Here is a 24,340-nt window from a genome sequence, read left to right on the forward strand (position 1 = left end):
GAAAGGAGAGATGAGAAGTGGGAGAGATTTAGAGAGGGTGGAGACTGAGGAAAGGAGAGATGAGAAGTGGGAGAGATTTAGAGAGGGTGGAGACTGAGGAAAGGAGAGATGAGAAGTGAGGGAGAGGTATAGTGGATGAAGACTGAGGAAAGGAGAGATGAGAAGTGGGAGAGATTTAGAGAGGATGGAGACTGAGGAAAGGAGAGATGAGAAGTGGGAGAGATTTAGAGAGGGTGGAGACTGAGGAAAGGAGAGATGAGAAGTGGGAGAGATTTAGAGAGGGTGGAGACTGAGGAAAGGAGAGATGAGAAGTGGGAGAGATTTAGAGAGGGTGGAGACTGAGGAAAGGAGAGATGAGAAGTGGGAGAGATTTAGAGAGGGTGGAGACTGAGGAAAGGAGAGATGAGAAGTGGGAGAGATTTAGAGAGGGTGGAGACTGAGGAAAGGAGAGATGAGAAGTGGGAGAGATTTAGAGAGGGTGGAGACTGAGGAAAGGAGAGATGAGAAGTGGGAGAGATTTAGAGAGGGTGGAGACTGAGGAAAGGAGAGATGAGAAGTGGGAGAGATTTAGAGAGGGTGGAGACTGAGGAAAGGAGAGATGAGAAGTGGGAGAGATTTAGAGAGGGTGGAGACTGAGGAAAGGAGAGATGAGAAGTGGGAGAGATTTAGAGAGGGTGGAGACTGAGGAAAGGAGAGATGAGAAGTGGGAGAGATTTAGAGAGGGTGGAGACTGAGGAAAGGAGAGATGAGAAGTGGGAGAGATTTAGAGAGGGTGGAGACTGAGGAAAGGAGAGATGAGAAAGAAGTGAAGGAAAGGTAGAAAGGATGAAGACTGAGGAAAGGAGAGATGAAAAATGGGGGAGAGTCAGATAGGATGGAGACTGAGGAAAGGAGAGATGAGAAGTGGGAGAGAGGTATAGAGGATGGAGTCTGAGGAAAGGAGAGATGAGAAGTGAAGGAAAGGTAGAAAGGATGGAGACTGACGAAAGGAGAGATGAGAAGTGAAGGAAAGGTATAGAGGACGGGACTTGGAGAGAGTGGAGATGGCAGGATAGAGGGATGAAACAGAGGGTGAAGTCTATTGAGTCACCCAGGACCATGGCTGATCCCACAGCTATTTGATAGAGGCCTTGATATGTTTTCACTCTACATCACACAGTTCATATGGAGGAAGATGGGAAGGAGAGAGGGAAGAGGTGAAAGGAGAGGAAGAGGGGAAGGACGAGGGGAAGGACGATGGGAGAGTGGAGAGGGGAAGGGAGAGAGGAGAGGGGAAGGACGATGGGAGAGTGGAGAGGGGAAGGGAGAGAGGAGAGGGGAAGGACGAAGGGAGAGTGGAGAGGGGAAGAGAGAGAGGGGAGGGAAGGACGAGAGGGGAGGGGAGGGACGAAGGGAGAGAGGGGAGGGGAAGGATGAAGGGAGAGAGGAGAAAAGAGGGGAAGGATCCTGTAAGGGACTGCTCCATGACCAAACTGAATTATAGCCTTGTCACTTCCAATCCCATCAGTCGTATCTCTTACACAGAGACGGAGAGAGGAATCTCAAATCTAAATCCCTCTAGTGCTCCCGGCACATTTGGCATTCTGTGTGTTTGGGGGACAGAGTTCTAGAAGCTAGTTGCTCTGTTCTCTCTTTCTCCTTGAAGTTAGTTATCCGTCTAACTTCCTCAGAGTTAGAGCGAGATCTGAGTGTTAAGTTACCACAACACACTAGGAGAGAAGCTGTGTGTGTGTGTGTGTTTTATAAGTTACCACAACACACTAGGAGAGAAGCTGTGTGTGTGTGTGTGTTTTATAAGTTACCACAACACACTAGGAGAGAAGTTGTGTGTGTTTTATAAGTTACCACAACACACTAGGAGAGAAGTTGTGTGTGTTTTATAAGTTACCACAACACACTAGGAGAGAAGTTGTGTGTGTGTGTGTGTTTTATAAGTTACCACAACACACTAGGAGAGAAGTTGTGTGTGTGTGTGTGTTTTATAAGTTACCACAACACACTATGAGAGAAGTTGTGTGTGTGTGTGTGTTTTATAAGTTACCACAACACACTAGGAGAGAAGTTGTGTGTGTTTTATAAGTTACCACAACACACTAGGAGAGAAGTTGTGTGTGTTTTATAAGTTACCACAACACACTAGGAGAGAAGTTGTGTGTGTTTTATAAGTTACCACAACACACTAGGAGAGAAGTTGTGTGTGTTTTATAAGTTACCACAACACACTATGAGAGAAGTTGTGTGTGTGTGTGTTTTATAAGTTACCACAACACACTAGGAGAGAAGTTGTGTGTGTTTTATAAGTTACCACAACACACTAGGAGAGAAGTTGTGTGTGTTTTATAAGTTACCACAACACACTAGGAGAGAAGTTGTGTGTGTTTTATAAGTTACCACAACACACTATGAGAGAAGCTGTGTGTGTTTTATAAGTTACCACAACACACTAGGAGAGAAGTTGTGTGTGTGTTTTATAAGTTACCACAACACACTAGGAGAGAAGCTGTGTGTGTTTTATAAGTTACCACAACACACTAGGAGAGAAGTTGTGTGTGTGTTTTATAAGTTACCACAACACACTAGGAGAGAAGTTGTGTGTGTGTTTTATAAGTTACCACAACACACTAGGAGAGAAGCTGTGTGTATATGTGTGTGTGTTTTATAAGTTACCACAACACACTATGAGAGAAGCTGTGTGTGTTTTATAAGTTACCACAACACACTAGGAGAGAAGCTGTGTGTGTATATGTGTGTGTGTTTTATAAGTTACCAATGAGCATAGCCTGTGCATAACTGAGGGAGAGAGAGCCTATCTTTTCATCGTTGTTTGATCAATGGGACTGTAAAGATCCCAAATGTAAGAGGACTCAAGTCCTCTGTGAATGTTAACCAGCCATTGAAAAGGAGTGGGACAACATTCCACAGGCCACAATCAACAGCCTGTTTAACTCTATGCAAAGGACATGTGTTGTGCTGCATGAGGTAAATGTTGTTCACTTCAGCTATTGACTGGTTTTCTGATCCACGCCCCTTCCTTTAAAAAGTTATCTGTGATCAACAGATATTTGTATTCCCAGTCATTTGAAATCTACAGATTAGGGCCTAAGGAATTTATTTCAATTGACTGCTTTCCTTAAATGAACTGTAACTCAGTAAAATGTTTGAAATTATTGCATGTTGCATTTAAAGTTTTGTTCAGTATATTAAAGGGTAACTCTCAACCCCAATTTCAGCCTTTGCCCAACCCCCTAAAATGAAAAAATGCGTTCAGGTGAGAAGTTGTGGGTGGGGGGAAATACTCATAAATACAGCATTCATTTTGGGTGAGGGTTAACATAGTTACACTTGATCCCAACACTTGCTCACTAAAGCAAACTTACCAGAAGTCCACTGATCTGATAATACAATGATGTGCATTGCAAGCAAATATGGTTTTGGACAGTTCGCTTACAGTGGTAAAGCACTGATCTTCTGACATCTATTTCCCCTTGCAGTGTAGGTTGGAATCCCCCAAAAACAAATCTTTGAAATGTGGATTCACATTTATTGCGGTATTGTGTTGGGAAGAAAAGTGCAATCATCACCTTGAAAAATGAAGATTAGGGGCTCAATTCAATCCAACCCGCAGTATTTAAGCAGTAGATATTTTTCCAATGGTCGAATTAACTCTCAGATTGGTTAGGGTACTGTATAAAAACGTACATCTATTACCGGGGCGACCAGGTATGCTTTTACTTGTCGGAATAAAAATTGTGTGGGCACGGGATGAATTTTGTACATAAAGGATAATATATATGTGCCTCATGTGGGATTAGATCTCACAAACATTGACATTTTAGCCACTGTTTTAGCAAACTATTGCCACCAATCAGTTGGGAAGAAATACACCAAGTTGACATGACGACCGTTGTGATCTATTTCTTCTTACGACGGACGTAACTACGACTAATCCTCATAGCTTACATGTTTCATTTCTTTGTAAAAGCACATGTAGATGTGCATGAAACTAGTAACCAACATTATTTGAATTTGGTCATATGCAGAAATGTGCCTTACTGCCTTTCGATTTGTGTAATGTCACTCTAGTCAAGGAAGCATCAGGCAAAATATATTGGCACGCTCCAATTACCAAAGGTACCTTCTTAAGGTGCCTCTACTTCACGATTTCAATGGTCGAGTTAACCGCTAGGGGCAGAAATAGCTAGATTTACTACTAAAATATATCACTTTTGCAATGAACTGTCAAAAATGAAGATCAGAATTGATGTTTCACTATCACTAAGCCTAAAACATTTGGTTTTCAATGAAAAAAAAAGTTTTTTATTTTTTTTAATGAAAGTTTCTTTTAAAAAGAAAATAATTGATTTGATATGCCTCCTACAGAGTGAATAGCATCAGTACAGCCAGCTATTTAATACGTCTCATTGACCATTTCCCCTTACATTTACTTGAGGAGCCGTAACTGAAATAATTCCCATTTCTAATTTTCTCCTAATTCACTTTGAATCCTGATCACCATGCGTCCAACAGTAGTAAAAATAAATGACAGAGGATGTCATTTCTGGTTCAGATAAATGACATCACATGTTGATCTCCACCAATCTCTAGGCCCTGGATGAAACCATGAGTTGTAATTACTGATGCTAAGGGTTCTGTGACTAGGGGAAAAAAAGAGCACAAAAGTCATCCCTGTCTTGTCCCTCTGGATAACTTAAATGATTCAAAGATCTGTCCATTTATTTATACAGATGCTTTGGGGGAATTGTACAATAACTTAATCCAGGAAATAAATAACGCACCAAAACAAAACTTTTTTTAAACAGCCACCAAATATGCCCATTCCACCCAATCAAATGCTTTTTCAGCTTCTTTTGATTCTGCCACATATGGAACGTTCCAGTGCCTGGTATGATAGATTATATTAATAAAACCAGTGGAGATTGTCTGAAAACATCCTGTTCCGTATTAACCCTGTTTGATCTGAGTGAATCAACTTTTGCATCACTGTTTCTATGCGAAAAGCCAGTACCTTAGCAATGATTTTGTAATCCACATTCAAGAGTGATACTGGGCGGAAGGATCCTCATGACAATGGATCCTTATCTTTCATTTTAAGTACTTGTAGGGTGATCGTAGTTCATTTTTCTCTAGAGCTGCTGTGAGCATAAGTAACATAGGCTTTAGTAATTTAGGACGAAAGTGTGTATAACATTCCACTGGGAATCCAACATTACCAGGGGATTTCCCAATCTCTAGATTATTGACGGCCTCCAAAAATTCACCTCGGTAATGTTTCTATCCATATTTATTTTGTCTGGTTCCCTTATCAAATGGAAATCATCTATATCCTCCTCTCAGCTTTTGTTTTTGAAATTGATAAAGTTTGTGATAAAAATGTTTTAACGACTGAGTTGATTTCAGACGGATCCATTTGTTATGCTACCATCTGGGTTTGAATTTTATAGATGGTCCGTTCTAAAACAAGCATTTTTCCCCTGCACTTTCACCTTGCTCAATGTATTGTTGTCTTGGATATCGTGGGAGCAATCTCTGCAGATCAGGTGTTTTACTGTGTTATAGTGAAGCTTCAAAGTGTTCAACTGTTGAAGGGTGGTCGCATTTCTATCTAAACTGTTTTCTTTCTAAGTCTAATTCTTTATGGATCTTGTTTTTCTTACGTGAAGAGCAAGACATGATACAACCTCTCATATATACTTTAGGACAAGGACAACAGTTCGTTATCTACATTTATTTCCAAAAACCTGTCTATCTGTGTGTTGAGATATGAGGTAAACTCCTTATCTCCAAGTAATATTGTGTTGAATCGCCAAGTCTTTGCTATTGGCATAGGAGGTTTGGGCTTTACCATGAAGGACTATGGGTTATGGTCAGAATTTATTCGAAGAAGGTATTTACATTCAGAAACACAGTCAATTAAAGAAAAGTTTACAATAAAAAAAGTTAAATGATTGATTATGAGTTGTAAATATATCAGGGAAAGGAATATTCTCTTTCAGTAGGATGTGTCACCCCTGCTCCCGGTCTCCCTGTCTGGCGCTCGTGAGCACCAGGCTGCCCTTCATGACGCTCACCTGTCACCATCAATAAGAGCATCAGTGCTCATTGAACTCACCTGGACTCCTTCACCTTGTTGTTTGCCCCTATCTATATCTGTCTGTTCCTCCATTGGTTCCCCCGTGTCAGCATTAATGTCGTTGTGTGTTCATGTCCAGACGCTGTCCTGTCCTGTTTCATGTCCAGACGCTGTCCTGTCCTGTTTCATGTCCAGACGTTGTCCGTGTCCTGTTTCATGTCCAGACGCTGTCCTGTCCTGTTTCATGTCCAGACGCTGTCCTGTCCTGTTTCATGTCCAGACGCTGTCCGTGTCCTGTTTCATGTCCAGACGCTGTCCTGTCCTGTTTCATGTCCAGACGCTGTCCTGTCCTGTTTCATGTCCAGACGTTGTCCGTGTCCTGTTTCATGTCCAGACGCTGTCCTGTCCTGTTTCATGTCCAGACGCTGTCCTGTCCTGTTTCATGTCCAGACGCTTTCCTGTCCTGTTTCATGTCCAGACGCTGTCCTGTCCTGTTTCATGTCCAGACGCTGTCCTGTCCTGTTTCATGTCCAGACGCTGTCCTGTCCTGTTTCATGTCCAGACGTTGTCCTGTCCTGTTTCTTGTCCAGACGCTGTCCTGTCCTGTTTCATGTCCAGACGCTGTCCTGTCCTGTTTCATGTCCAGACGCTGTCCTGTCCTGTTTCATGTCCAGACGCTGTCCTGTCCTGTTTCATGTCCAGACGCTGTCCTGTCCTGTTTCATGTCCAGACGCTGTCCTGTCCTGTTTCATGTCCAGATGCTGTCCTGTCCTGTTTCATGTCCAGACGCTGTCCTGTCCTGTTTCATGTCCAGACGTTGTCCGTGTACTGTTTCATGTCCAGACGCTGTCCTGTCCTGTTTCATGTCCAGACGCTGTTCTGTCCTGTTTTATGTCCAGACGCTGTCCTGTCCTGTTTCATGTCCAGACGCTGTCCTGTCCTGTTTCATGTCCAGACGTTGTCCTGTCCTGTTTCATGTCCGTTGTTAATTAAATGTGCACTCCCTGTACTTGCTTCTCGTCTCCCAGCGTCGATCCATACAGGATGTTTATATCTCCACAGTTCACATAGACCCATCTCTTTGATGTTGTGATTTAATACCTTAGACATGTTAGGAAGAGGATATACTGTAGTTTAGTCGAGGACTTGTCTAGAGTTACATCCCGTACACAATTCAAATCACTCCCTATACAATATTCCTGTTACATTGAGATAGTTTTCGTATATTAATGAACTTTGGTTCATCTTCATTGGGAAACAACAGTTCAGAAAATAGATTTTTTTCTTGTGCCAGATTTCCTTTATGCATTATATAATGTCCATTTGGGTTTGTAGTAATTTCTATAGAGGAGAATGTGGAAGGGAATGCAACCCATTGCAAGCATGTAAACAAATACGTGCACAAAATCTCTCCCGAGTGGCGCAGTGGTCTAGGACACTGCATCTCAGTGCAAGAGGCGTCACTGCAGTACCTGGTTCGAATCCAGGCTGCATCACATATGGCCATGATTGGGAGTCTCATAGGGTGGCTCAAAATTGACCCAGGTTTGGCCGGGGTAGGCCGTCGTTGTAAATAAGAATTTGTTCTTAACTGACTTACCTAGTTAAATTAAAATCGTAAAGCTTTTTGTGTGCATGGAAAATGTTTTAGATGTTTTTATTTCAACTCATGAAAGACAGGACCAACACTTTACATGTTAAATTTTTGTTCAGTATTATATATTTATATATATACTGTATATATATATATGGAAAATCATGTCGTATTTTATATATATATATATATATATATATATATATATATATATATATACACTGCTCAAAAAAATAAAGGGAACACTTAAACAACACAATGTAACTCCAAGTCAATCACACTTCTGTGAAATCAAACTGTCCACTTAGGAAGCAACACTGATTGACAATACATTTCACATGCTGTTGTGCAAATGGAATAGACAAAAGGTGGAAATTATAGGCAATTAGCAAGACACCCCCAATAAAGGAGTGGTTCTGCAGGTGGTGACCACAGACCACTTCTCAGTTCCTATGCTTCCTGGCTGATGTTTTGGTCACTTTTGAATGCTGGCGGTGCTTTCACTCTAGTCGTAGCATGAGACGGTGTCTACAACCCACACAAGTGGCTCAGGTAGTGCAGCTCATCCAGGATGGCACATCAATGCGAGCTGTGGCAAGAAGGTTTGCTGTGTCTGTCAGTAGTGTCCAGAGCATGGAGGCGCTACCAGGAGACAGGCCAGTACATCAGGAGACGTGGAGGAGGCCGTAGGAGGGCAACAACCCAGCAGCAGGACCGCTACCTACGCCTTTGTGCAAGGAGGAGCACTGCCAGAGCCCTGCAAAATGACCTCCAGCAGGAGAATGACCTCCAGCAGGAGACTGTAAATCCAGCCAAAGTGTCCGATTTCAAAAAGGTTTTACGACGAAAGCACACCAAACGATTATGTTAGGTATGAGCCAAATCACAGAAAAAGACAGCCATTTTTCCAGCCAAAGAGAGCAGTAACAAAAAGCAGAAATAGAGATAAAATTAATCACTAACCTTTGATGATCTTCATCAGATGACACTCATAGGACTTCATGTTACACAATACATGTATGTTTTGTTCGGTAAAGTTCATATTTATATCCCAAAATCTGAGTTTAGGAGGGACGCTACTGTCTCACTTGGCAAAAAGCCTGAGAAAATGCAGAGCACCAAATTCAAATGAATTACTATAAAATCAAACTTTCATTAAATCACACATGAAAGATACCAAATTAAAGCTACACTGGTTGTGAATCCAGCCAACATGTCAGAATTCAAATAGGCTTTTCGGCGAAAGCATACGATGCTGTTTTCTGAGGATAGCACCATTGTAAACCAAGAGAGATAAGCATATTCCAACCCTGCAGGCACGACACAAAACGCAGAAATAAAAATATAATTCATGCCTTACCTTTGACGAGCTTCTGTTGTTGGCACTCCAATATGTCCCATAAACATCACAAAGGGTCCTTTTGTTCGATTAATTCCGTCGATATATATCCAAAATGTCCATTTATTTGGCGCGTTTGATCCAGAAAAATACAGGTTCCAACTTGCTCAAACGTGACGACAAAATATCTCAAAGGTTACCTGTAAACTTTGCTAAGAAATGTCAAACTACTTTTGTAATACAACTTCAGGTATTTTTTAACGTTAATAATCGATAAAATTGAAGACGGGATGATCTGTGTTCAATACAGGATTAAAACCAACCGTAGCCTGCCTTCTGGTCATGCGCTTCTATCTCACAGGACACCTAGAGTGACTCGACTTCAAGATGGCCGTATTTCTTCATTACACAAAGGAATAACCTCAACCAATTTCTCTAGACTGTTGACATCCAGTGGAAGCCGTAGGAACTGCAAGCTAGTGGCTTAGAAATCTTCCCAATGAAAACACTTTGAAAAGAGAGTGACTTAAAAAACAACAACATCTGAATGGCTTGTCCTCGGGGTTTCTGAGTTCTGTTATACTCACAGACATGATTCAAACAGTTTTATAAACTTCAGAGTGTTTTCTATCAAATCTACTAATAATATGCATATCTTATTTTCTGGGGATGAGTAGCTGGCAGTTTAATTTGGGTATGCTTTTCATCCAAACGTGAAAATGCTGCCCCCTACCCTAGAGAAGTTAAGGAGCTGCTTCTTTTTGTTTGGTTACTACATGACTCCATATGTGTTATTCTACAATGTTTTGATTTGTATTTTTTGGGGGGGGTTACTACATGGCTCCATATGTGTTATTCTACAATGTTCTGATTGGTTTAACACTTTTTTGGTTACTGCATTACTCCATATGTGTTATTCTACACTGTTGTGATTGGTTTAACACTTTTGTGGTTACCACTGAATTTGGTTTGTGTGTTTTTTTGTCGTACATTCATCTCTGTTGTTCACCGTACGTTAACGGATGACTCCTGTTGAAAAACAATTGGCTCAATCCGGTATGGGTGGGTAGAGTTCACTCTTTAATACCGTCGGATTGGTCCATGATGTGCAAACTCCACCCTCCAGCACACCAGTTTAAACCAGCTGAATTAAATCCAGAGATTGAAATGAAGTTCATTGGCTGACAGCTGTACATAATTAGCCAGCCAGGTTAGAAGGGTCTGGGATTCCTTTATGAGGTGCAACCAAAACAGCTGTTAGACAAAGCAACAGGGATATTCTTGCAGGCTGTCTGTCTAGCATTAGTTCTGAATACTGTTGTGGTTTTGATCACTAAAATGGCTGTGACTTTTGGACTCTCTTTGAGGTTAGTTTTTCAATGTATTTATCTGGTTGGTTTACCTTGTTTTAAAGTGTTCACTGGTTATTTATGTTTAACTGTCTGAATGTTTTGTAGTGTTTCTTGGATTTGCTGCCTGCTAATTGGAGGGATAACTTGTTTAAGCCTTAAAGGTGTGTTTTTGTTTACAATACTTCAGTTCAAATCACAGTAGTCTAGTTTCCGATAGCTTAAGGCTGGCATTTTACCACAATGTTTTCTTTGTTTCCTAGGTAACGCTAATGGGCATGCTGCCTACACTGGACCTGAACCAAATGGAACCTATGCCCAAGCAAGTGTGGTGTCTGGGCCAAATGCTAAAGCTACTGGCCACAAATCCTTGTCAAGTGTGAAGTCCGGCCCCCGCGCCTCAGCAGAAGCGTCCGGCCCCCGCGCCTCAGGAGAAGCGTCCGGCCCCCGCGCCTCAGCAGAAGCGTCCGGCATCCGCGCCTCAGCAGAAGCGTCCGGCCCCCGCGCCTCAGGAGAAGCGTCTGGCCCCCGCGCCTCAGCAGAAGCTTCCGGCCCCCGCGCCTCATCAGAAGCTTCCGGCCCCCGCGCCTCATCAGAAGCTTCCGGCCCCCGCGCCTCATCAGAAGCTTCCGGCCCCCGCGCCTCATCAGAAGCTTCCGGCCCCCGCGCCTCATCAGAAGCTTCCGGCCCCCGCGCCTCAGCAGGTGCGTCCGGCCCCCGCGCCTCAGCAGGTGCGGCCGGCCCCCGCGCCTCAGCAGAAGCGGCCCGCGCCTCAGCAGAAGCAACAAGCCTTGAACAGACGGCCCGACCCCTCAACAAGCTAGATAGGGAGATCATAATTTGGTTTGCCCAACTTCTTAATCGTCTTTCCCCTGTTACAGTGCCTCCTTTTGAAGAAAAGGGCAAAGGTAACTGAGGTGGGGAAATATGCCAACTAATGCACTTGTTTGAAATGAGGTTCTCCTTCACTGGCGCATAGTCATGCAAATTGTTTTACATGGGTGGACGCTACAATGGTATGAGTCGTTTTTATAACCATACAACTAAAATTTACATCTGATTTGGCGATATTGCTGACACACTTTTAGGTTCTACGGTTATGCTTTTGATTTAGCCTGGTGTTCCTGCTACTCTTGTATGATTTGCTCAATAAACCATTTGACTTTTAAAATACCTCTTCCTTCAAATATGTTCTCTTCTGCCTACCATGTGCTTTCTGTTTGGGAACAGACTGGGTCTGGAGTAAAAGGGAATGTGGTTCACAACTGTAAACAGATTTGTTTACCTTTGTTTCTGGTAGTTCAAATGCCAAAGATGTCTAAATTGTCAGAGCTCCCTCATATGTTCATACTTTCCCTGTCCCTTTGTGTAGGGTGTTTGACTTACAGTAATTGGCCTGTTACCATAGGTGCCTAAAGAATGTGAATGCAGTTTACCTCAACGTCCCACTGCCTGTCACTAACCTGTCCCAGGGACACTGAAGTTTCTCCTTGACCTTATTCAGAAACATTAAAACAACTTGACCCATTTTGCCTGTTCTACAATGTTGGTCTGGCAGACCCATGGATGCAATCGTATAGGCATTCTCAACTTACAGCTGTAAGAAGCATGAAACTTGTCTTTATCAGACATATCAACTCTCAATGTGGCCTTCTGCACTATCCATTTCTACCTGATACCAATGAGGTTGCCCCCTTTAAAAGGTGCATTTGATGCATGCTGTACTAACTTTAATCTGGGGCCATTGTAAATGTATTAACCTAAAATCCTGCCTTGTGAATCACTTCTGCTTTTCTTGGTATCAAGGTGTGAAACAATTTCAAGAACTCTAAGCGTTCTGACACAAATTCATGGAACTAGTTATTGACAGTTTATGGAGGAGTGACAAATCAGTGGTGAGCAGGAAGTTGATGTTTTTAGGACCGGCAAGCGACTTGTTACGGGTAATCTGATTATGGAGGAACTAAAGTGGACTCAATAGTAAAAGGTTTGATTAAAGAACATTTAGCACTGAGATAATGTCCCCTGGGGCTGCTTTGAAATTTTGTGGGGGGAATCTGAAGGATCTGGATTTTGTGATCATTTTGTAGCCAGGGTCTGATTGATCTGACAGTTTCAAAAAGGTTTTTAGAAAAAATAATCTGACAGCATCAACCTGATTCCCCTTGTCACAGAATCCAGAGTGAGTGCTGTGAACAGGCCTACACCTTGCCATCTACTGGACAGGTTGCAGTACTACTTCTACACTGTCATGCGGAAACTATACTGGACAAAATTGTAAACGCAACATGTGAAGTGTTGGTCAGCCATCCAGACAGCTGATGAAACTAAGTATTTATGTCTGTAATGAAGCCATTTGGATCCCACCCATGGCTGAGCCCCTGCCCAGTCATGTGAAATCCATAGATTTTTACAAAGTAATTAATTAATTTCAATTGACTGATTTTCTTATATGAACTGTAACTGAGTAAATGTGTTAATTGTTGAGAAGAATCTTAAAAATAAAATATATCTTTATGTTTCAATTTTTTTTGGTTACTACATGATCCCCCTCTTGCTCTTCAGTATTGGTAAAGGAATGTTCCTTTGTCTACAGAAGACCTTGTCCCGCCAAAACAATAATGCCCAAAAAGTAAACACTGGAACAATATTTATAACATCCAAATGTTTGGAATGGTCAGTGGGGATCTAAAGAATAATCATGTCTTATTGTTTAATTATGACATCATTAAGAATGGTATCAAGAAAAAGACTGTAACTCGGAAAGTGTACACATTTTATCCGTCAAGTTTCCCATCCAATACGTTGTCTGTGATATGAAAATTGATGAAACTATTTTTGTTAAGATATGAAGGTGATTTTAGTTTCTATTGAGAATTGTTTTTCATATAAACTATGCACAGTGACTAGACACGCCACGAGTGATGTCAGAGTTCATGTCAGCATGACGGAACACCCCCTTTGGCCAAAGTGCTTAAAAGTACTTGCTAAGAATTAACATACCAGACCAGAAAAGCATGGAGTATTAGCTACATGTGGGAAATGGTTATTACTTAACCTCAACCCGAGGTGAAGAAGATAACTCCCAGACCTGAACATTGCCAGTCTACAACTGTGCGTGTAAAGTGCTTCAAACTGACTAAAGACACAAGGTGGGTAGGATAAAATCCCATCTCAGATAATCATTGGTGCATCTGAATATCTGCTCTGAAAACACTCCACTATAAGCACAGACAACTAAGAAGAAGGACAATGTGGCCTCTGGTGGAATATCAGAGCCTTACACCCATGGGAGAGTCCACCGAAACAAACTTTCGTGAGGGCTTGGTTCTGCCCGAGATTGACGACAAATGAAGGGTTTCAACACGTAAATACATTCATTTTGTTCTTACCCCAAATGGGCGGTGGTTCATGTGCAAGGTATATGATTAATGTGAGATGAGTTATAGTGTCACGCCCTGGCCATAGAGAGGTTTTTATTCACTATTTTGGTTAGGCCAGGGTGTGACTAGGGTGGGCATTATAGTTTCTTTATTTCTATGTTTTCTGTTTAGTTTAGTTACCTTACAGAACTGTTCGTTTGTTTCTTTGTTATTTTTGTTCAAGTGTTCTAATTTAGTAAAATATTATGAACAAGTATCACGCTGCGCTTTGGTCCACTCCTTCTTCATCAGACGAGCGTTACAGAACTTCCCACCACCAACAACGGATCAAGCAGCGTGGTAAGGAGGAGCAGCGTGTCCAGGATTCCTGGAATTGGGAGGAGATCCTGGACGGTAAGGGACCCTGGAGGCAGGCTGGGGAGTATCGCCGTCCACGGGAGGAACTAGAGGCAGCAAGAGCAGAGCAGCAGCGTTACGAAGGGCCTCGGCTAGCAAGGAAGCCCGAGAGGCAGCTCCCCCCAAAAAATTGGGGGGGCACACGGGGTGTGTGGCTGAGTCAGGTTGGAGACCTGAGCCAACTCCCCGTGCTTACCGTGGCGAGCGTCGTACTGGTCAGGCACCGTGTTATAAGGTGGAGCGCACGGTGTCTCCAGTGCGCGTGCACAGCCCAGTGCGCTACCATCCAGCTCCCCGAATCAGCCGGGCTAGAGTGGGCATCCAGCCAGGTCGGAGGATGCTGGATCAGCGCATCTGGCCGCCAGTACGTCTCTACGGCCCGGGATATCCTGCACCGGCTCTGCGCACTGTAACTCTGGTGCGTCTACACAGCCCAGTGCGTCCTGTGCCTGCGCCCCGCATCTGCAGGGCGAAAGTAACCATCCAGCCAGGACTGGTTGTGCAGGCTCCCAGCTCGAGACCTCCAGTGCGCTTCCACGGCCCAGTGTATCCGGTGCCTCTGCCTAGGACACGGCCTCCTGTATGTCTCTCCAGCCTGGTGAGTCCTGTGCCTGGGCATAGAACTAATCCCCCCGTATGTCTCCCCAGCCTGGTGAGCCCTGTGGCAGCTCAACGTACCAGACTGCCCATACGTCTCCTCCCTCCAGTGATGATCCATGGCAAGAAGCCTCCAGTGATGATCCATGGCACGAAGCCTCCAGTGATGATCCATGGCACGAATCCTCCAGTGATGATGCATGGCACGGAGCCTCCAGTGATGATGCATGGCACGAAGCCTCCGGTGATGATCCATGGCAAGAAGCCTCCAGTGATGATCCATGGCAAGAAGCCTCCAGTGATGATACATGGCACGAAGCTTCCAGTGATGATCCATGGCAAGAAGCCTACAGTGAGGAGTCATGGAACGAAGGCCTCCAGTCCAGAGCCTCCTGCGAAGGTCTCCAGTCCGGAGCCTCCAGCGACGTTCTCCAGTCCGGAGCCTCCAGCGACGGCCTCCAGTCCGGAGCCTTCAGCGACGGCCTCCAGTCTGGAGCCTCCAGCGACATTCTCCAGTCCGGAGCCTCCAGCAACGTTCTCCAGTCCGGGGCCCGCAACGAGGGTGTCCAGTCCGGGGCCCGCAACGAGGGTGTCCAGTCCGGGGCCCGCAACAAGGGTGCCCAGTCCAGGGCCCGCTACGAGGGTCCCCAGTCTGGGGTCGGCGGCGAGGGTCCCCGCACCAGAGGCGCCACCAAAGTGGGGGGAGCCAGAGGCAGAGGGAGGTCTACGTCCCGCACCAGAGCCGCCGCCGTAAAGAAAGCCCACCCGGCGTAAAGGAATCCCACCCGGACCCTCCTCTTTAGAGTCAGGTTTTGCGGCCGGAGTCCGCATCTTTGGGGGGGTACTGTCACGCCCTGGCCATAGAGAGGTTTTTATTCTCTATTTTGGTTAGGCCAGGGTTTGACTAAGGTGGGCATTCTAGTTTCTTTATTTCTACGTTTTCTATTTCTTTGTGTTTGGCCGGGTATTGTTCTCAATCAGAGGCAGCTGTCTATCGGATGAACTGTCAGTATACTAAGTTGAACTGTTGGCGATAATCGTTGCCCTCCAGTGGGGTTAGGACGTACAACCTGTTAGAATTATAGTATGCTACTATTGAATACCTCGAATAGTAGGTCACTCCTATTAAATTTACCAGATGATAAACTATTCAATACAGACAGGTCAATCTGATAGGCTACTTTGTAGCTGGTTAACATTTAATAGAGAAGGTTTTTGGGAAAGCCTTTCCATCTACCAGAAGACAGTTGTTTATATCATTACCATCACTATATTTTTCCTGTTCCTTAATTGTGTTTTCTTCATATTATGAGGCATGTCTTACAGTGCTTCAAAGTAGCCAAGCCAAAATACTACCTTAGAAATGTTGAGGGAAATATTTTATAAAATCATATGTGCTCTCCTGTTGTTCAAATCAACTTTCTTTCAATGTCTAGCATTCATTGTCTGAGTGCGGATTGGTGCTTATCACGGTAGGAAGCCAATCATTATCTTGCTAGAACAAAAGACATACCTGCTGTGTGCGGATGAATCTGACTTTGGCTGACAACTTGTTTTTGAGCCAATCAGAGAGCACGAAGCTCCTTGTGGGGGAGCGACAAGAAAAAGAGGGCCTTTTCATCAGAATTGTTCTACCTAAAACAATAACGCTGAAAAATAAAACTTTTTTTTCTATTTCAAGTCTTCATATATTTTATGTCTAGCTAAGAGTTTTGTGATTGAAGAAGGATTTGTTGTTAGGTTTCATAATGTAAACTAGCTTATTAGTTAGCTATCTAGCAAGCTAACATTAGCTTCACACACACTTCATATGAAACTAATGGTGTGGTGAGTGCGTGATGTTAGCACAACAGCTAGCTAGCTAGCGAATCATGGTAACCATTTAGATAACTTTAGGCAGGTAGCTAAAGAAATGTATCTATGGGCTGTATGCAATTATGGAGAGTGGATCAAAATGTTTCTTCGTCGTCTTGCTAGCTAGTTATCTAGATGTGGCCATCTGACTAGTATCAACAAGGTCTTTCTACAACACCAGCACAGCTAGCTAACATTGACTAGACCATAAAGCAACACACACAGACATGCATTGCCAACAAACGCTACCTTCTGGATTGGAATATTTTAACACAGCTGAGTGGTTGACGACTTCTCAATCTTTTCTGAGTGAACATAAAAGAGATTGACAGCCGACCCTGTTGGGAGGTGTAAAATACTAATCGTCAGGCAAACATTTGACAATCCTTCCGGTGTGTCTGAGCTGTAAGGGATATTACCATCTCTGTCCAAATATCTGTACATGAAACTGCTCAAATGTGAGGTGCAGCAGAGGAGCTGTAGGAGGATGGGCTCATTGTAATGGCTGGAATGGAATTGATGGAACAGAGTTACCAATATGGTTGATATGTTTAACTCTGTTCCATTGATTCCATTCCAGACATTACAATGAACCCATCCTCCTATAGCTCCTCCCACCAGCCTCCTCTGGTGCGGTGCACATTTTAGAAGGTAAACTGCATTTTGGAACATTCTGCATAGGCCTACCGCTGTGTACACATTCATGCGCTTAAAATGTGAAGAAATAATAGTTTTTCAACATTTTAAGGTGAACATTCTGATTCGTTCCATCAGCCTTATGAATTGGTACAGTGTTAACCTCCACTTTACTTCTTTGATACACTTCAGTGGGTGTTAAGAAATTATTATACGAAATGTCCACTGAAAACAAAGTGGTATACCTGCGTATAGCCTCCATTACACCACTGACTGTACTATTTGAGAAGGGTATTCCTCCCTCACTGCTTTTGCCCGTTCACATCATCAACCGGTGCACCGCGGCTCAGGTTAGTAAAACTCCCTCAAAGGCTATATTTACGAAGGCACCCCAATCCTGATATTTTTTTTTAACTAACTCATCTTTTGACCATTTAGCTCTGAAAAAGATCTGATGTGAAAAGATCTGGCGTGAAAGATCTGATGTGATGGTTAAAATGCAGATACGTGGAAAAAATATCAGAATTGGGCTGCCTGTGTAACACAGCCATAGGCCACTTTCTACAGCTAATCTGAGGCGACACAACAACCAATGGTTGCGTGCCACGTCATCAACTGTGTCAACCACTGACATATGATGTGATTAGCTGATACTTAAAATACTTATCAAGGCGATGTAAGATCTGTCAGACGTCAGCAACGTCTAAGCTTTGGAAAGTGGCCGAAGTCTGTTTGGAAGCAGCGATAAACCCTCATAGTCTGTTTGGTCCCAGCCACACAGACTCTGTTTACACAGGGAGCCCAATTCTGATCTTTTGCCCCACGTTACGGGCAAAATAGCTGATCTGATTGGTGAAAAGATCAGCATTTGGCAGCTACAGACGCATGAACATGTATGAAATTGAATATGCATTCATCAACTGTCTGATTTTCTGTAAATTGTTGAACTGAATTTGGTGTCTTTCTTTTGTCGTCCAATCATCTCTGTTGTTCACCATATGTCAAAGGATGACTCCTGTTGAAAAACAATTGGCTCAATCCAGAATGGGTGGGTAGAGTTCACTCTTTAAAACCGTTGGATTGGTCCATGATATGCAAACTCCACCCTCCAGCACACCAGTTCACACCAGCTGAATGAAATCCAGAGCACCTAATCGCAATGGGGAAATTGAACCAACTGAAATGAAGTTCATTGGCTGACAGCTGTACATAATTAGCCAGCCAGGTTAGAAGGGTCTGGGATTCCTTTATGAGGTGCAACCAAAACAGCTGTTAGACATAGTAACAGGGATATTCTGGCAGGGTGTCTGTCTAGCATTAGTTCTGAATACTGTTGTGGTTTTGATCACTAAAATGGCTGTGACTTTTGGATTCTCTTTGAGGTTAGTTTTTCAATGTATTCATTTGTTTGGTTTACCTTTTTCTAATATTTTTCACTGGTTATTTATGTTTAACTGTCTGAATGTTTTGTAGTGTTTCTTGGATTTGTTGCCTGCTAATTGGAGGAATAACGTGTTTTACCATTCAAGGTGTGTTTTGGTTTACACTACTTCAGTTCAAATCAGTCTAGTTCCGATAGCTTAAGTTGTGATTTTTACAACCTTTTTTCCCTCTTTGTTTCCTAGGTAATGCTTATGGGCATCCTGCCTCCACTGGACCTGAACCAACTGGAGCCCATGCCCAAGCGAGTGTGGTGTCTGTTCCAAATGCTAAAGCTACTGGCCACAATAGCCCGGCAAATGTGACCTCGGGTAGAAATGCCACATCTGAAGCCACCGGCCCCCGCGCCTCAGCAGAAGCGACCGCCCCCCGCGCCTCAGCAGAAGCGACCGCCCCCCGCGCCTCAGCAGAAGCGACCGGCCCCCGCGCCTCAGCAGAAGCGACCGGCCCCCGCGCCTCAGCAGAAGCGACCGGCCCCCGCGCCTCAGCAGAAGCGACCGGCCCCCGCGCCTCAGCAGAAGCGACCGGCCCCCGCGCCTCAGCAGAAGCGACCGTCCCCCGCGCCTCAGCAGAAGCGACCGTCCCCCGCGCCTCAGCAGAAGCGACCGGCCCCCGCGCCTCAGCAGAAGCGACAGTCCTTGAACAGACGGCCCGACCCCTCAACAAGCTAGATAGGGAGATCATAATTTTGTTTGCCCAACTCCTTTATCGTCTTTCCCCTGTTACTGTGCCTCCTTTTGAAGAAAAGGGCAAAGGTAACTGAGGTGGGGAAATATGCCAACTAATGCACTTGTTTGAAATGAGGTTCTCCTTCACTGGTGCATAGTCATGCAAATTGTTTTACATGTTGGGATGCCACGTTGGTATGAATTGTTTTTATAACCATACGACTAAAATTGACATCTGATTTGCTGATATTGCTGACTCACTTTTAGGTTCTACGGTTATGCTTTTGATTTAGCCTGGTGTTCCTGCTACTCTTGCATGATTTGCTCAATAAACAATTTGACTTTCAAAATACCTCGTCCTTCAAATATAATGTTCTCTTCTGCCTACCATGTGCTTGCTGTTTGGGAACAGACTGGGTCTGGAGTAAAAGGAAATGTGGTTCACAACACTTGTGTAAACAGATTTGTTTACCTTTGTTTCTGGTAGTTAAATTGCTAAAGATGTCTAAATTGTCAGAGCTCCCTCATATGTTCTTTCTTTACCTGCCCCTTTTACAGTAATCTTCCTGTTACCATAGGTTTCCTAAAGAATGTGAATGCAGTTTACCTCATCGTCCCATTGCTTGTCACTAACCTGTCCCAGGTAAGTGATAGTGTCTCATTGGTGTTATTCAGAATAATTAAAACTACTTGACACATTTTGCCTGTTCTACAATGTTGGGTCTGGCCAGATACATGACAATGGTATATGCATTCATCACTTTCAGTTATAAGAAGTACTAAACTTGTCTTTTATCATGTCAGCTTCTGCACAATCCATTTCTTCCTGACACCAATGAGGTTGCACTTGCAGAAGCCAGTGGTAGGAACTTTTAGATTTTAAAAAGGTGCATTTGATTAAGCACGGTGTACTAATTTAATCTGGAGACTTTGTACATATGTAATTAAACCTAAAAGCCTGCCTGGTGACTCACTTCTGCTTTTCTTGGTATCAAGGCATGAAACTATTTCAAAAACCCTTAAAGTTCTGACAGTGTAGGATTTTTTTTCTCTCAAGGAACTAGATCATGAGTTGCTGACTTAATCGTAAAAGGTTTGAACTAAATTTGTCACGGTGGTAGATGTCCCCTGGGGCTGCTTTGAAACTTTTTTGGGGGTGGCAATCTGGATTCTGTGATTTGTTAGCCTGGGTCTGATCGATCTGACAATTATTTAAAATGTTTTTTTCAGAAAACAACCTACAGAATCATTCTGATCCCCATGTCACAGAATCCAGAGAGCGCTGTGAACAGGCCTACACCTTGCCATCTACTGGACAGGTTGCAGTACTACTTCTACACTGTCATGAGGAAACTATATTGAACAAAAATATCAGTGGTGATCAGCCATCCAGACAGCTGATGAAACTATTTATGTCTGTACTGAAGCCATTTTGTGGGGAAAACCCATGATTGGCTGGGCCTGGCTCCCAAGTGGGCCCACCACCCATGGATGCGCCCCTGCACAGTCGTGATATCCATAGATTCCAACATAATTAATTTGTTTCAATTGATTGATTTTCTTATATGAACTGTAGCTGAGTAAATTTGTTGAAGAATCTTAATAAAATATTTGTATATGTTTTACACTCTCTTGGTTACTACATGATCTCCCTCTTGCCCTTCCGTATTGGTAAAGGAATGTTCCTTTGTCTACAGAAGACCTTTTCCCGCCAAAACTATAATGTGCAAAAAGTAAACACTGGAACAATATTTCTAACATCCAAATGTTTGTGGGGAGCTAAAGAATAATCATGTCACATTGTTTACTTTATGACGTCATTAAGAATGGTATCAAGAAGTAATCTAACTCGGAACGTGTACACATGTCAAGTTTCCATCCATTACGTTGTCTATGTGATATGAAAATGGATGAAACTATTTGTGTTAAGGTAGCATTTTTTAATTTATTGATAATTGTTTTTCATACAAACTGCACATTGACTACCCATTCCCAGAGTGAGGTCAGAGTTCATGTCAGCATGACGGAACGCCCTCTTTGGCCATAGTGCTTAAAAGGACTCGCTAAGAATTAACATACCAGACCAGAAAAGCATGGAGGGTTAGCTACATGTTGGCAATGTTTAGAACTTAACCTCAACCCGAGGTGAAGAAGACAACTCCCAGACTAGACCTGAACATTGCCAGTCTGCAGCTGTGCATGTAAAGTGCTTCAGACTAAAGAAATGAGGTGGGAGGGCTTGGTTCTGACCGAGATAGACGAAGAACGAAGACATTCAACACGGAAATACATTCGTTATCTTCTTACCCCAAACGGGCGGTTCTTCGTGTGCAAGGTACATGATTAATGTGAGAATAGTTGAATGTATTAATTAATGATCTTCTTCTCTCTCTCTCTGTTGCCCCCACCCCCTTCTCCATCTCTGTGTAATAAGCCGTCATATCTTATCCGTCAACTAGGGACTTTTGTCTCATGTAAGGGTGCATATGAGACTATTGAAAATGACGCCGGAGGAGATGGCCGCCGTTTTACGGTCTCCTAACCAATTGTGCTATGATGTTTATTTTAGAGATATTTGTAAATTATTTTGTACATAATGTTTCTGCAACCGTATCTTACCGAAGAAAAAAGCTTCTGGATATCAGGACAGCGATAACTCACCTCGGATTAGACAAAGATTTCTTCAACAACAATAACAACAAGCAGGACTCACACAATATTCTCCAAACACCCCACAGGGCAGACATCCCAATTATTCGCAAAAGGAAGCGACGCAGAGGACGAAGAGCCGGATGCCTCGTCCGGACCCGCAGAAGGCAACTAGGAAAGCTGCCGTTACCGTCAATATTACTCGCCAACGTGCAATCATTGGACAATAAACTAGACGAGGTACGATCACGAATATCCTACCAACGGGACATCAAAAACTGTAATATCCTATGCTTCACGGAATCGTGGCCGAATGACAACATGGATATTCAGCTAGCGGGATACATGCTGCACCGGCAGGATAGAACAGAATAACTCAGGTAAGACGAGGGGGGGGCGGTCTGTGCATATTTGTTAACAACAGCTGGTGCACGAAATCTAAGGAAGTCTCTAGATTTTGCTCGCCTGAAGAAGAGTATACTGTGATAAATTGCAGGCCACACTACTTGCTTAGACAGTTCTCAGCTATACTTTTCATGGCTGTTTATTTACCACCACAGGCAGATGCTGGCACTAAGACCGCACTCAGTCATCTGTATAAGGAAATAAGCAAACAGGAAACCACTCACCCAGAGGCGGTGCTCCTAGTGGCCGGAGACTTTAATGCAGGAAACTTAAATTGGTTCTACCAAATCTCTATCAACATGTTAAATGTGCAACCAGAGGGAAAAATGACTGTGTGATCACGCTCTCTGTAGCCGACGTGTGTAAGACCTTTAAACAGCTCAACATACACAAGGCTGCGGGGCCAGACGGATTTCCAGGACGTGTCCCCCGGGCATGTGCTGACCAACTGGAAGGTGTCTTCACTGACATTTTCAACATGTCCCTGATTGAGTCTGTAATACCAACATGCTTCAAGCAGACCACCATAGTCACTGTGCCCAAGAACACAAAGGCAACCTGCCTAAATGACTACAGACCCGTAGCACTCACGTCCGTAGCCATGAAGTGTTTTGAAAGGCTGGTAATGGCTCACATCAACACCATTATCCCAGGAACCCTAGACCCACTCCAATTTCCATACCGCCCAAACAGATCCACAGATGATGCAATCTCTATTGCACTCCACACTGCCCTTTCCCACCTGGACAAAAGGAACACCTATGTGAGAATGCTGTTCATTGACTACAGCTCAGCGTTCAATACCATAGTACCCTCAAAGCTCATCACCAAGCTAAGGAACCTAGGACAAAACACCTCCCTCTGCAACTGGATCCTGGACTTCCTGACTGGCCGCCCCTAGGTGGTGAGGGTAGGTAGCAACACATCTGCCACGCTGATCCTCAACACTGGAGCTCGCCAGGGGTGCGTGCTCAGTCCCCTCCTGTACTCCCTGTTCACCCACGACTGCATGGCCAGGCACGACTCCAACACCATCATTAAGTTTGCTGACGACACAACAGTGGTAGGCCTGATCACCGACAACGACGAGACAGCCTATACGGAGGAGGTCAGAGACCTGGCCGGGTGGTGCCAGATTAACAATCTATCCCTCAAAGTAACCAAGACTAAGGAGATGATTGTGGACTACAGGAAAAGGACCACCGAGCACTTCCCCATTCTCATCGACGGGGCTGTAGTGGAGCAGGTTGAGAGCTTCAAATTCCTTGGTGTCCACATCAACAACAAACTAGATTGGTCCAAACACACCAAGACAGTCGTGAAGAGGGCACGACAATGCCTATTCCCCCTCAGGAAACTAAAAAGATTTGGCATGGGTCCTGAGATCCTCAAAAGGTTCTAATGCTGCAACATCGAGAGCATCCTGACCGGTTGCATCACTGCCTGGTATGGCAATTGCTCGGCCTCCGACCGCAAGTTACTTCAGAGGGTAGTGCGTACGGCCCAGTACATCACTGGGGCAAAGCTGCCTGCCATCCAGGACCTCTACACCAGGCGGTGTCAGAGGAAGGCCCTAAAAATTGTCAAAGACCCCAGCCACCCCAGTCATAAACTGTTCTCTCTACTACCGCCAAGTCTAGGACAAGAAAGCTTCTGAACAGTTTTTACCCCCAAGCCATAAGACTCCTGAACAGGTAACCAAATGGTTACCCGGACTATTTGCATTGTGTGCCCCCCCAACCCCTCTTTTATGCTGCTGCTACTCGCTGTTTATCTTATATGCATAGTCACATTAACTATACATTCATGTACATACTACCTAAATTGGCCCGACCAACCAGTGCTCCCACACATTGGCTAACCGGGCTATCTGCATTGTGTCCCACCACCCTCCAACCCTTCTTTTTACGCTACTGCTACTCTCTGTTCATCATATATG

General features: G+C 44.0%; 2 protein-coding genes across 3 annotated transcripts; both read left to right on the forward strand.

The window, feature by feature from the left end:
* The first annotated feature begins 10,269 nt into the window (after positions 1-10,269).
* On the forward strand, positions 10,270-11,544 carry LOC139582506 (circumsporozoite protein-like). The gene is made up of 3 exons (XM_071412569.1): positions 10,270-10,391; positions 10,482-10,537; positions 10,637-11,544. The coding sequence occupies exons 1-3, from the start codon at positions 10,363-10,365 to the stop codon at positions 11,287-11,289; spliced, it is 738 nt and encodes a 245-aa protein (XP_071268670.1). The 5' UTR covers positions 10,270-10,362; the 3' UTR covers positions 11,290-11,544.
* Positions 11,545-18,400: 6,856 nt separating this feature from the next.
* On the forward strand, positions 18,401-19,697 carry LOC139582507 (uncharacterized). Of its 2 annotated transcripts, XM_071412570.1 has the most exons (3): positions 18,401-18,621; positions 18,713-18,768; positions 18,865-19,697. In XM_071412570.1, the coding sequence occupies exons 1-3, from the start codon at positions 18,593-18,595 to the stop codon at positions 19,440-19,442; spliced, it is 663 nt and encodes a 220-aa protein (XP_071268671.1). In that variant the 5' UTR covers positions 18,401-18,592; the 3' UTR covers positions 19,443-19,697. The 2 variants fall into 2 exon arrangements, with proteins under 2 accessions (XP_071268671.1, XP_071268672.1); XM_071412571.1 differs by lacking the exon at positions 18,713-18,768 and having other exon boundaries at positions 18,478-18,621.
* Positions 19,698-24,340: the final 4,643 nt, after the last annotated feature.

Source organism: Salvelinus alpinus, chromosome 8, assembly GCF_045679555.1.
Source record: "Salvelinus alpinus chromosome 8, SLU_Salpinus.1, whole genome shotgun sequence".
Classification (NCBI taxonomy): Eukaryota; Metazoa; Chordata; class Actinopteri; order Salmoniformes; family Salmonidae; genus Salvelinus; species Salvelinus alpinus.